This window comes from Schistocerca serialis, chromosome 8, assembly GCF_023864345.2.
Source record: "Schistocerca serialis cubense isolate TAMUIC-IGC-003099 chromosome 8, iqSchSeri2.2, whole genome shotgun sequence".
NCBI classification, from domain to species: Eukaryota; Metazoa; Arthropoda; class Insecta; order Orthoptera; family Acrididae; genus Schistocerca; species Schistocerca serialis.
In genome coordinates, this window is record NC_064645.1 from 519,770,338 (window position 1) to 519,782,910 (window position 12,573).

Here is a 12,573-nt window from a genome sequence, read left to right on the forward strand (position 1 = left end):
TATCTCACCAGAAGTTATGTTCCCCTCTTGCCATTGAACTTCAGTAAACCTACAAGACCTAACTTAAACCTACCCATTTTCCTTTTTCAATTTTCTAACCTACCTGCACGATTAAGGGCTCTAACTGCCCGTGCATCACTCCTAAACTGTCAGTTTTGTTTCTTCTGATGATGATATCCTCCTAAGTAGTCTGCACCCATATTTCCAAATAGGGGACTATTTTACCTCTAGAGTATTTTACTCAAGATGATCCCATCGTCATTTAACCATACAGTAAACTGCATGGCCTCGAGAAAATTATAGGATACTTTTAAGTACAGAATGAATTGTGGTGAAAAGTGTAATACAATTCAGAATGAATCTTTTACTCTGAAGTGGAGAGTGTGCTGTTGCAAAAATTCCTGTCATATTAAAATTAAGTGCTGTAATTGTGGCATGAATGTGTATCATTGGCTTAAGTAAACAATTATATTTATACAAGGGTTGGAACTTTAATGGTGGCAACTATTTATTTACAGCTCGTACAAAATAGATATGTGTTTCAAAGTTTTACTGACCTTCAAAGTAGTCACCAGCATTATGCATAACCTGTTGCCAGCGATGTGGAAGTCTTAGGATACTCTCAGCAGTGCGAGTTGTGTTGACAGTTTGAGCGGCGTGGTCTATTGCCCGACGAATTTGTAGCAGTTCTGAAGCAAGTGCCGTGAAGTGTTTCCTTCAGTTTAGAAATCGAGTTGAACTCACGAGGGCTTAAGTCAGGGGAGTGTAATAGGTGGTATAGCACTTAGCAGGCCCATCAGTCAAACTGTACATGCTTGAGCGTTCTCCTGCAAAATGGTGGTCAGGTCCTGCAGACAGTGTCATCACTTCTGTCTCTATGCTGTTCATATTTGGAACACAACCTACGACCAGCTTAGAGACAGAAGTGATGACACTTTCTGCAGGACCTGACCATCATTTTGCTGGACAACGCTCAAGCACGTACAGTGCAAGCTGTTACTGATTTGCTTGACTGATGGGGCTGCTAAGTGCTATAACACCTACTGCACTCCCCTGACTTAAGCTCTCGTAAGTTTAATTCGATTTCTAAACTGAAGGAAACACTTCATGGCATTCACTTCAGAACTGCTACAAATTCGTTGGGCAACAGACCGCGCCACTCGAACTGTCCACACAATTGGCACTGCTAAGAGTATCCTACAACTTCCACATCACTGGCAACAGGTTATACACAATGCTGGTGATTACTTTGAAGGTCAGTAAAACTTTGAAACACATATCTATTTTGTACGAGCTGTAAATAAATAGTTGCCACTATTAAAGTTCCAACCCTTGTAGTTCAATCATTTTTTATGAATATGACATACAGACACTCATACATCTATGGATCAATCGTTTGTGTACTTTATAACATAACATACACAAATAGGAGAATTATGACAGTGATGTTTTTTGTGGACTTCAAAATAGAATGACAATCAGTTTGATAACATAGACAAATAGCACAATTATGACAGTGATGTTTCTTATCCTGTGACGAGTATGCACCTATACATTTGTCAGTCACTTTATATTTCTTCTTGTCACTGCCTCAGTCTAAACTGAATCTGGCAAGTTTCTTCCATTGTTTGTTTCATTTTTAATGATAATAATAGCATTATTCACTGACATTGTGAGGGGCATTTTTTCCTTATTCTACAAAGCTGATTTTCTGCTCTGCTTGAGGTGTGATTTTCATCACTGAAGAATGTTCCAAGGCGTGTGTAAAGTGCACTATAGTTCTACAATTCAGTCTCCATATACTTCATGTGGACTTCATTTTCAGTGGGCTGCAAAACAATAATAAAATGTTTTGATGGATGCAACAAATATTAGAAGTGTGCATTCCATTCAGAAATTATTTACAGTGAAACGGGTAATGCCAATATAAAAAATAAATACATTTGTTAACTAAACACTTTCTCATGGCCTTGCATTTTATTGGTAGTGCAATGAAGGTCATAAATTATTTTTTCTGAATAAGTTCCCAATAAGAATGCTGTCTGAATGAAAGTTCCACCATTTGGCTGTACAGACTGTTTCTACTGAACAGTCATGATTTCAGCCTTTGGCCATTTTCAAGTACCACAATGTTAAGCATGATGAGACTTCTGTCAATAAAGTCATCAAAATATATTAAAGTAGGTTATATAACACAGGTGTCTCACTATATAAATGAGAACTTATTCACAATGTGTCTTGTAGAAATGGAACAAACATGTCTCGCATACATTGAATAAGTATGCCAGAAAATTATCACCAAAAACAGTTATTACATGTGCAGGCACCATGTCCAAAGGCGAAAATAATGATGGTACAATAGAATAGACAGTAAAATGGCAGAGCTTTACAATATTATATGACAGTGGCCCCCAACTGTGGAAAGATTATCAATAAGAATGTTGCCTAAGAGATTGATAACTAGTCATCATCATCTGGAGATCTCTTCAAAGTAAGTTGTTTCCCTGTACACTTACACAAGATAACTTGTGACTAGTAATGATAATACTAAATTTATGATGAAAAACAATTTTTTGCAAACAGAACACAGAATACAAATATAATTTGAGTGTTCAATGTGCATGTGCTGTTACCTCAGTTTCCTCTTTTTGAATGAAGATGGTTTTCCACAGTTCATACAGATCTTTGGCTGTCAAGCTGTTTTCAAAGTTGTACGTTTCTCTGATTTTCTGAAATAATGAAACAGGTTACACATCAATGTTTTTAAAAACATGTATGCTGTTAGTTTCATTTTTTTGTAATATTGCATAGAAATGTTTTAAAAACCAAGGAAACACTAACAACATACAAAGATGCAGGGCAGGGTAGACTTTCATGGAAAGTATTTGCTTCCTTAGTGCCATGGTCCAATGCATATTTCTCTGCCTCACGTTTCATCTTGCAATGCTGCAGACATCATCAAACAGGGTGTCTACATGGACAAGGAAAAATAATTCCCGGATTTTTCCCAGATTTCCCGGTTGAAAATACACTTTCTCCTGGGTGAAAATACACTTTTTCCCTGTTAAGTGACAGTATACTTTTTCTCGGCACTTAGCAATCCTTTTATGGTTGATGGTTTTATACACTGGCGTAGAATTTCCTGGCACTTTAGAAAATGAAACTCAGGGGAAAAAAAACACGTTTTGGAAAGATCTTTCATGTGCAGCAACATATACACTGCATATTTCCGTGTTACAAAGGTATAAATTCGAATTCCACCAAACACTGCATGTTACTTTCGGAAGCATTAAAATCGAGATTGCGACGCGCTTTTGTAAGCCAGTCACAGCTCATGTCACCTGATCTCGCCAGCTGATGACAGCATTTGACACGTAATGTAGTCAGCCAATAGCAAGATCACTCTTAAGTAGCGCGAACACACAAATAAGAAAAATTAATGGCTTAAATTAATGTACAATTATAGCTACAAGAAAAGAAAAGCTGCAAGAGAAGCTAAGCTTCCACACATATTGTTGATCTTTTTTGCACATCATACATCACATAAATGTGCCAGTAAAATTTTTTAATAACGACGTAAATGTCTGATCTTCTGGGCTCAAAATTCTTCATATGGTCATCCCCAAAGAGTTGATTTTTAAATGGGAGTCAAACGCTCTGTGATTTAAGAAATTCGTCGTACGCTCTCTCACATAGTTTATCTTACATAAAAGGAAATTTACTTTGAAAGTAACACTTTTCAAAGCAATATTCGTAATATTTTTCCGTGACCTATTAGAAAGGTATGTTTCAGCAGTTGCCAGAGAGCACCAGATAACAGGTGTCACTGCACTTGCACAGCTACGATGACGAAGGAAGCCCGCATGTTCGTATGTGTAAAACATTAAAAGATCTTGCATTATAACAAATCTAATGTAAAAAAAACTGTCACATCACGCTCGTTGGTGGCAATTTGTTGTTAAGAAGCACTGCACAGTCTTCCTAAAGCCTTTGACACACTTTGCTGTTGGCAGACGCTTCTATGAGCACTGTGTTTTGTTGTTGTATATGGTGCATTTTCTTTGCGACTTAAGTTTTATTTTCGTTTTTTTCGCTCGTTCATGTTTTGTTGCTGCAGTATTATTCTGCAGAAGCGGGATACAGTAAATTCTTTTGTTAGAGTATTGGTTCTTACTAGTCAAAATCACAAAAATTTAACTGAAAACTAAAACAATGAAAAATTCCCGGAACTCAAAAAGATTCCCGGGTTTATCCCGGATCTCCCGGTTGTCCCAGGTCGTAGACACCCTGTCAAAGGATATTATGACTCAGAAAGCAGCTAAAATTTCAAACCGTGTCAGTAAGCTGAATCGCTTATACAAATCCATGCTAAAAGAGCCTGTGAACCGCAGTACTTGGAGGACAAGCACAAATCATTTAAGAATTGCCTTCAGAAGAAACGGCTGCTCTGACTAAAGAAATAAATTGGGCTCTATAACCTAAAATATCTGGAGCCTCTGGTGAAAAAGAACCAAGTTTACCTCCATGTAGCAGAGATGTTGAGTCACAGGTAGGTACAACAAAAGGACTATCTCTGTAGCAGACATAGATGCAAGACCTGTCCCATACATCCTCCCGCAATCAATTACTCCAGTCCAGTCACCAGCATGACGTATCCCATCAGGGACATGGCAGGGCTACCAATGAAATCAGTCGTGATGTCAAGCTAAGCATCAACCACTGTGCTGTGTTGTGCTCTACATGGGCATGACAACCAACAAGCTGTCTGCCCCATGAATGGCTGCTGACAAGACTGTGGCCAAGAAACAGATGGATCATCCAGTTGCTGAGCACTGACCAGCACAACGTTCTTCATTTTATTCACTGCTTCACAGCCTTCGCCATCTGGATCCTTCCTACTAACATCATCTTTTCTAAACTGCGCATGTTGGAACTCTCCATCCAATATATCCTAAATTCCCAAATCCCTTCTATCGTCAACCTTCAATAGTAATTGTCCTTCATCCCCTTCCCTGTCCCCTGTGTGCTCCCACAAGCAGCACTTCACCGTCATCCACCCCTACCCTGCTATCCCGCCCCCCTCCCCACCCCAGGCTCCTCCTCATCCCTCCCACCACCCACAGTCGGGCTGCAGCAGCCAGACCACCCCAAACCACCTTCCTTACCCTCTGGCTCCTACCCTTGTAACCGCCCCCGGTGTAAAACCTGTCCAATGCACCCTCCCACCACCACCTACTCCAGTCCTGTAACCCGGAAGGTGTACACGATCAAAGGCAGAGCCACGTGTGAAAGTACCCACGTGATTTACCAACAGACCTGCCTACACTGTGAAGCTTTCTATGTGGGAATGACCAGCAACAAACTGTCCATTCGTATGAATGGACACAGGCAGACAAGTGTTTGTTGGTAATGAGGATCACCCTGTGGCTAAACATGCCTTGGTGCACGGCCAGCACATCTTGGCACAGTGTTACACCATCCGGGTTATCTGGATACTTCCCACAACACCAACCTGTCAGAACTCCGAAGATGGGAACTTGCCCTTCAGTATGTCCTCTCTTCTCGTTATCCGCCAGGCCTCAACCTCCGCTAATTTCAAGTTGCCGCCGCTCATACCTCACCTGTCTTTCAACAACATCTTTGCCTCTTTACTTCCGCCTCGACTGACATCTCTGCCCAAACTCTTTGCCTTTACAAATGTCTGCTTGAGTCTGTGTATGTGCAGATGGATATGTGTGTGTGTGCGCGCGAGTGTATACCTGTCCTTTTTTCCCCCTAAGGTAAGTCTTTCCGCTCCCGGGATTGGAATGACTCCTTACCCTCTCCCTTAAAAACCACATCCTTTCATCTTTCCCTCTCCTTCCCTCTTTCCTGACGAAGCAACCATTGCTTGCGAAAGCTACAATTTTGTGTGTATGTATGTGTTTGTTTGTTTTTCTATCGACCTGCCAGCGCTTTCGTATGGTAAGTCACGTCATCTTTGTTTTTAATTAATAGAGGGAAACATTCCACATGGGAAAAATATACCTAAAAACAAAGATGATGTGACTTACCAAACGAAAGTGCTGGCACATCGATAGACACACAAACAAACACAAACATACACACAAAATTCAAGCTTTCACAACAAACTGTTGCCTCATCAGGAAAGAGGGAAGGAGTGGGAAAGACGAAAGGATGTGGGTTTTAAGGGAGAGGGTAAGGAGTCATTCCAATCCCGGGAGCAGAAAGACTTACCTTAGGGGGAAAAAAGGACAGGTATACACTCGCACACACACTCATATCCATCTGCACATACACAGACACAAGCAGTCTGCTTGTGTCTGTGTATGTGCGGATGGATATGAGTGTGTGTGCGAGTGTATACCTGTCCTTTTTTCCCCCTAAGGTAAGTCTTTCTGCTCCCGGGATTGGAATGACTCCTTACCCTCTCCCTTAAAACCCACATCCTTTCGTCTTTCCACATGGGAAAAATATACCTAAAAACAAAGATGATGTGACTTATATATATATGTATGTGTGTGTTGTCTAATTCAGAAGAAGGCCCTCTGGCCGAAAGCTTACTTGTTTGACAGTGTTTTTGTTGTGCCTATCTGTGACTCAACATCTTTGCTATATGGTGAGTAGAAATCATCCTTTTCATAATAATAAACAATGGAAAATCCAGGGTGGGATAATGACAATATTATGAAAAGGATGGATTGCTACTTACCATATAGTGGAGATTATGAGTCACAGATAGACACAACAAAAAGAATGTCAAACATATAAGCTTTTGGCGAAAAAAGTCCTTCATTGGTATTAGACCACACACACACACACACACACACACACACACACACACACACACACACAAATGCAACTCTTACACACATGACCAGAGTCCCTGCATTGTGTTTACACGTGTATGAGTGTGTGTGTGTGTGTTTGTGTGTGTGTGTGTGTGTGTGTGTGTGTGTGTTTTGTTCAACTCTAATGAGTTAGATGTGTTAGACAAGCTTTTTGTTATGCCTATCTATGACTCATGGTGAGTATCAATCTATCCTTTTCATAATACTGTCATTATTCCAATGCTTATTGTTTGAAGGTTTACTCCGATTCGTAAAAACAGTCACACATCACATCACCAATTTAGAAGACACAGTATTGAGACAGTGTTTAAATAAAAAGAAAGGTGCACAATTATTTACGGTAAGCACTGCAAAGGCAATGTACTTGCAACGTGCCACAGGAGGAATATACAAAATCCCTTACAGATGTGGTCACGTGTACACACAAACTACAAAAAGAAGCAGTAACACCCACCTTAAGTAGCGTAAGACCAACTGTCATCTGAGTTACATAAATAAATCAGCAGTAGCAGATTACGTGCTGGGACCAGGGAACCACCAAATTTGTTTCTGCAATATTATGGTTTATCAAGATACAGTCATTACAATGCCAGGTTGTAGAGAGAGGCCGTAAAAATTCAAAAGCACAAAAACAACTTTTAACAGAAAAGGAGAAGGATTGAAATGAAACAAGTTGTAGGCCTAGGTGCTAAATAAAGCAAACAGTGCCAACTCTTCCCCACTGCAAGCTCCTTAACACAAGTCAGTGAGAGATTGCGGTATTAGGCAGTAGTCTGATGCCGTCTAGAACTGACCGTTGTGTATATACATGCAAACAGTTTGGGTTGGTGAATTTGTTTGAGATAGTAACTGCTTTCTGAGCTGTTATAGCCCCTGAAGATGTTTCTGGCATTGGGGGACAAAATGTTAGGCAGAGAAGTATACCTTGAACCACAGCCCAAAGTTCATAATACCAAGATCACCAAGGATGTATAAAGATTAAATATTATTCAGTCTGTAAATATTAACACTCCGTAACAATTTACAACATTTTCAGTTACTTTCTGGTCAGCAACATTAGCATAACTAAGTGCACTAAGATTATAAACATGAGTACAGAACTCTTACTTACGATCAAGTGGTGAGATGCATATACCAAGGTGAGCTTCACAGCCCACTCCACTGTATACTAGAGTTAGTGTTGTTGTGCATGCATACCTCAATGACTTACGGTTTTTTGTTGTTTATGACAGGCAGTGAGGCTGTGAAGGGCTACCCTTAGGACACCTTCGAACTCCAGGCAATGGATCAGAACACTGTTGTTTATGATGGGCAGTGAGGTTGTGGAGGGCTACCCTTAGGACATCTTTGAACTCCAGTCAATGGATCAGAACACACTTGTACAGGGGCAGGAGCGCACAGTTCAAAAGACCAAAGGAAACCAGTCTGCCCATTGTATTGGTGAACTTGCTCATGTGGCAGTTAGATCATAACAATACCGAATTTATTTTTGAGAACTCCTGAACTTCTTGATGTGTGTCATATAGTGTTCTATAACATTCATGGCATCAGTGAGAAACCATTTGTACTGTACTTAACAAGACACAAGAATCAGTGACAGTGGAAAAACATATGAGGAGAAAACATGACCCTGTAAATAAAACTGTTGAAGAACATGTGACAAAAGTTTATCGTCACATAAATTAATCGCCTGTTCTCTCAATTCAATAATTCAGGTAAAAATTTCATTAAGAAAACACCTCCCTGTTTGGATCAATCTGACCAAAAATTACACAGGTTTTTTTGCCTGTTTATAAGTATTTCTGTTGTGGCAGCTTCAATACAAATTTTAATATTCAATTTACACGTCAGAGATGTGATACATGCAACTTGTGCAATAAAATTGATATTTCCATTAAAAACCTAAAGGACAATGGTCAGTAGAACTTTGAAAAAGTTAAGAGGTTAGAAGCAACAGATAGTTGCACTCCACTCACTCAAAAGTTACACAGGGTCTATGAAGTCTCTTTTTCAGAAACCACCTAGATGAAAATGTGTTGGTCATTATTTTGATCTCCAGGTTGCACTCTTCAATATCCAGTTTCACAAAAGGAGGCTTTGGACCTACAATTTCAGTATACAGTAGAGTGTCGATTATCCGAATGTCGGTCAACCGAACGACCACTTAACCGAACTGCGTACTCGCTCGCACCTGTTACTCTACCACCCTACCATCCATCGTCCCCCTCACTCCCAAATCAAGTTTCCCACAGTAGTCGTCACACTGGGCCACCACTGGTGGAACATTGCTTCTAATGGGGCCTTCACAAGGTGCTGCTGACCGGCCAAGCCGCCAGTCGCTGTGTTTCAACAATCAGCACACTTCTGTCGGCTTGGCACTGGCAGCAGAAGTAGCGGCAGTATCAAAGCTGTTCACAGCAACAGCTGCGCCAGCTTAGAGTTGAGGCATGCTGCTCCGAGCAGTTTGAAGGATTGCGCGCCCCCAAGAAGAGCTTCTCACGGTGCAAACAGTCACCTTCTGTTCTCTGTTACGACCACTCATGTGCTGCTGCGTGAAGAAGTGAACTTGACGATACAAAATGCTTAAACGTAAACGTGTTGTCATTTCTATGAGGGACATGTACGAGATTATTAAAAGGTTAGAAGAAGGTGAATCTGCAGCCAATTTATCCAATGAGTACAAGGTGGGGAAGTCGACAATTATGGATATAAAAAAACAAAAGACGAGCATAGCAAATTTTATAGCTATGCTTGATTCTACTGATGGATCAACAAGCCGTAAAACTACAAATAAATTTACTGTACGGTACTTCTTTTTGGCAAATAAACATGTACAGTTTGATTATCCGAACAAACCAGTTTTCCGAACACCCATGTCCCCCAATTACTTCACATAATCGACGCTCTACTGTACTTAACTTTAAGAGTGGGGACACAACCATATATTTATTAGACAAAACAGTTGTGAAATGCAGGTCTTGTGAGGTTCCAAGTTAACACATTACTTGTCAAATGCAGACGTTAAGTACAAAAGAGTTGTGATGTTTTCAGACAACTGCTTTGCCCAGAACAAAACTCTCAATGTATTTCTGGTCAATCTACCATTCATTCAAAATGATATACTTGAAGAAATTAAACATTACTTCATGACATCTGGCCATACACAACTACTGTATGATTGTGGTTTTGACAATACTGAAAAAGAAATATGTTGCACTGATGTTTATTGTAAAGAACATTATGCGTTATTCAGTAAAAATGTGAAAAACACCTGTTTAAAGCAATTCAACACACACAAGTTTTTGTAAAACACATTCTTTGAATTCCAAAAATGTGTCACAGAATCACGTCCAAAAGGGGTTAAATTTGCAGGAAGTAGAATGTTTAAAAGCAGTAAATACAATGAGAGAGAGAGAGAGAGAGAGAGAGAGAGAGAGATTGTACACCTATAGCAGTTCTTTTGTTTTAGGGTGCAAAGACAACTAGGATCATATGTGCCCATGTCAAAACAGTAAAACACGAAGACAAATAGAGGAATTAAAAATGACTACATGTCAATCTGAATCGATGGAAGATAAGACAGCTAAAAACAGGGACGTCAAGAAAGGTCTTATAAATACACCACAGAGAAACGAACGTGCAGAACTAAAAATTAAATGGCCTTCACCATATTGTTAAGATTGATAAAAAGTAAAACGTGGTCAATAGCCCGCATGTCGTTCGTGTAAATGGCCGATAACTCAGACAGCAAACACAAACGAGAATGTAAGCCATTAAAAAAAACAACGTTCTGTTAGGAAATGGGGGACGGTTAAAAGTTGGGTACAATCTGCACATAATGGTGGGAGAGCACCACTTAAAAAATGGTGATGACTAAAAAAGCAATGTCCAGTACGCAACATAGTTAAAATGACCTCCTTGCAGCAAGAGGGCCGAGAGGAGGTCATCCAAGCCACTGGGAGAAGCTTAATAAGCCGGAGCTTGTTCACCTGAAGGGAGGACCAGTGGTGACGCCAAAGTGACACCATCTGCTAACAGATGGCAACACAGAGATCATTGGAGGGAATGTAAGAACTAGCGGGCTGAGGGACGAGGACTGCAGTGCTGAGGAATGAGGACTGCAGCCTTGGTAGCAGCAACACCAGCCTCGTTTCCTGTCAGACAGACATGACCAGGAACCCACATAAACATCACAGTGGCTCCATCAAGAATGAGCAAGTGAATGCTTTCCTGGACTCTTTGCACTAAGGGATGGAAAGTGTACAGCACACTGTGGCTTTTGAAGGGCACTGAGATAGTCTGAGCAGATCATGCAATTGAAACCCTGTGTCACCGGATGTATTGCGTGGCCTGATACAGGAAGAAGAGCTCTGCTGTAAATACGGAGCAGTGTTCCGGAAGCCAACACCAAAAAACATCGGCGCCCATGACGAAGGCACACCCGGCAGTAGGGCAGTGGTAGTTTGGCAGCTTCTGCATACAGACTCTCAACTGGGCTACCTTAAAAGGCGCCAGTGGCCAAGCAGATGCAACGGTGGTGGATAGTATTGAGATGGCGTAAGAAGGATGGGCGTGCAGATGCATAAACGAAACACCCATAGTCTAGTTTTGAACGGAAAAGGGACAGGTGCAAATGGAGGAGGGTGGTTCCATCTGCACCCCAGGAAGTACCATTGAGGACATGTAGGACACTGAGGGACTGCATACAGCGGGCAGCCAGGAAAGATGCTTGGGAGGACCAAGAAAGTTTCCTATCCAGCATTAGCCCCAGGAATTTCTTAGTTTCAATGAACAGAAGAGCAACAGGTCCGAGATGTAAAGACGGTGGAAGAAACCAATTGTGCCTCCAGAAATTCACACAAAGGGTTTTGTCAGTGGAAAAACGAAAGCTATTGTCGATGCTCCATGAGTAAAGATGATCAAGTCACCGCTGAAGACGCCGCTCAATGAGCAGGACACTGGAGAACTGCAATAGATGGCAAAATCATCAACAAAAAGCGAGTCGGAGATGCCCAGAGGCTGACAGGCCTTTATAGGATTAATGGCGACAGCAAAGAGGATGACGGTCAGGATGGAACCCTGAGGCACACCGTTTTCCTGGATAAAGATGTCTGACAAGGCAGAACCCACACATGCCTTGAAAACCTGGTCTTTTAAAAATTCCTGAAGAAAATGGGGCAGGCGGCCATGTAAGCTCCACATGTAGAGAGTATGGAGGATACCAGTCCTCCAACAGGTGTCGCAGGCTTATTCCAAATCGAGAAACATAGACACAGTCTGGGATTTCTGCAGAAAACCATTCATGACATGGGTGGACAAAACGACAAGATGATCAACTGCAGAACAGCGTGCTCGAAATCCACACTGTGCCATGGTTAATAAATGGTGAGACTCGAGCCACAATACCAGCTGGGCATGAATCATATGTTCCATCACCATGCAAACACAGCTAGTGAGAGAAATGGGGTGGTAGCTAGAAGGAAGGTGGTTGTGCTTACCGGGCATAGGTGTGGGTATGACAGTGGCTTAACAGCAGCATTTGGGAAACGTACCCTCTGCCCAGATGTGGTTGTACATGTTCAGCAGAAAGTGTTTGCCCGCAAGAGAAAGGTGCTGCAACATCTGAATGTGGATGGCGTCTGGCCCTGAGACTGAGGATCGGGATGAAGTGAGAGCATGATCTAGCTCCCTCACAATAAAAGCGGCATTGTAGCACTCATGA

General features: G+C 41.4%; 1 protein-coding gene across 1 annotated transcript in view; it reads right to left on the minus strand.

Moving 5' to 3' along the window:
- Positions 1-1,308: 1,308 nt before the first annotated feature.
- LOC126416273 (uncharacterized) overlaps positions 1,309-12,573 on the minus strand; it is a 103,513-nt gene continuing 92,248 nt past the window's right edge. The window contains exons 7-8 of the mRNA XM_050083910.1: positions 2,634-2,729; positions 1,309-1,829 (exon numbers count right to left, since the gene is read on the minus strand). Coding sequence (XP_049939867.1) covers positions 1,782-1,829; positions 2,634-2,729 — 144 coding nt within the window. The 3' untranslated portion in view covers positions 1,309-1,781. The remainder of the gene's footprint in view (positions 1,830-2,633; positions 2,730-12,573) is intronic.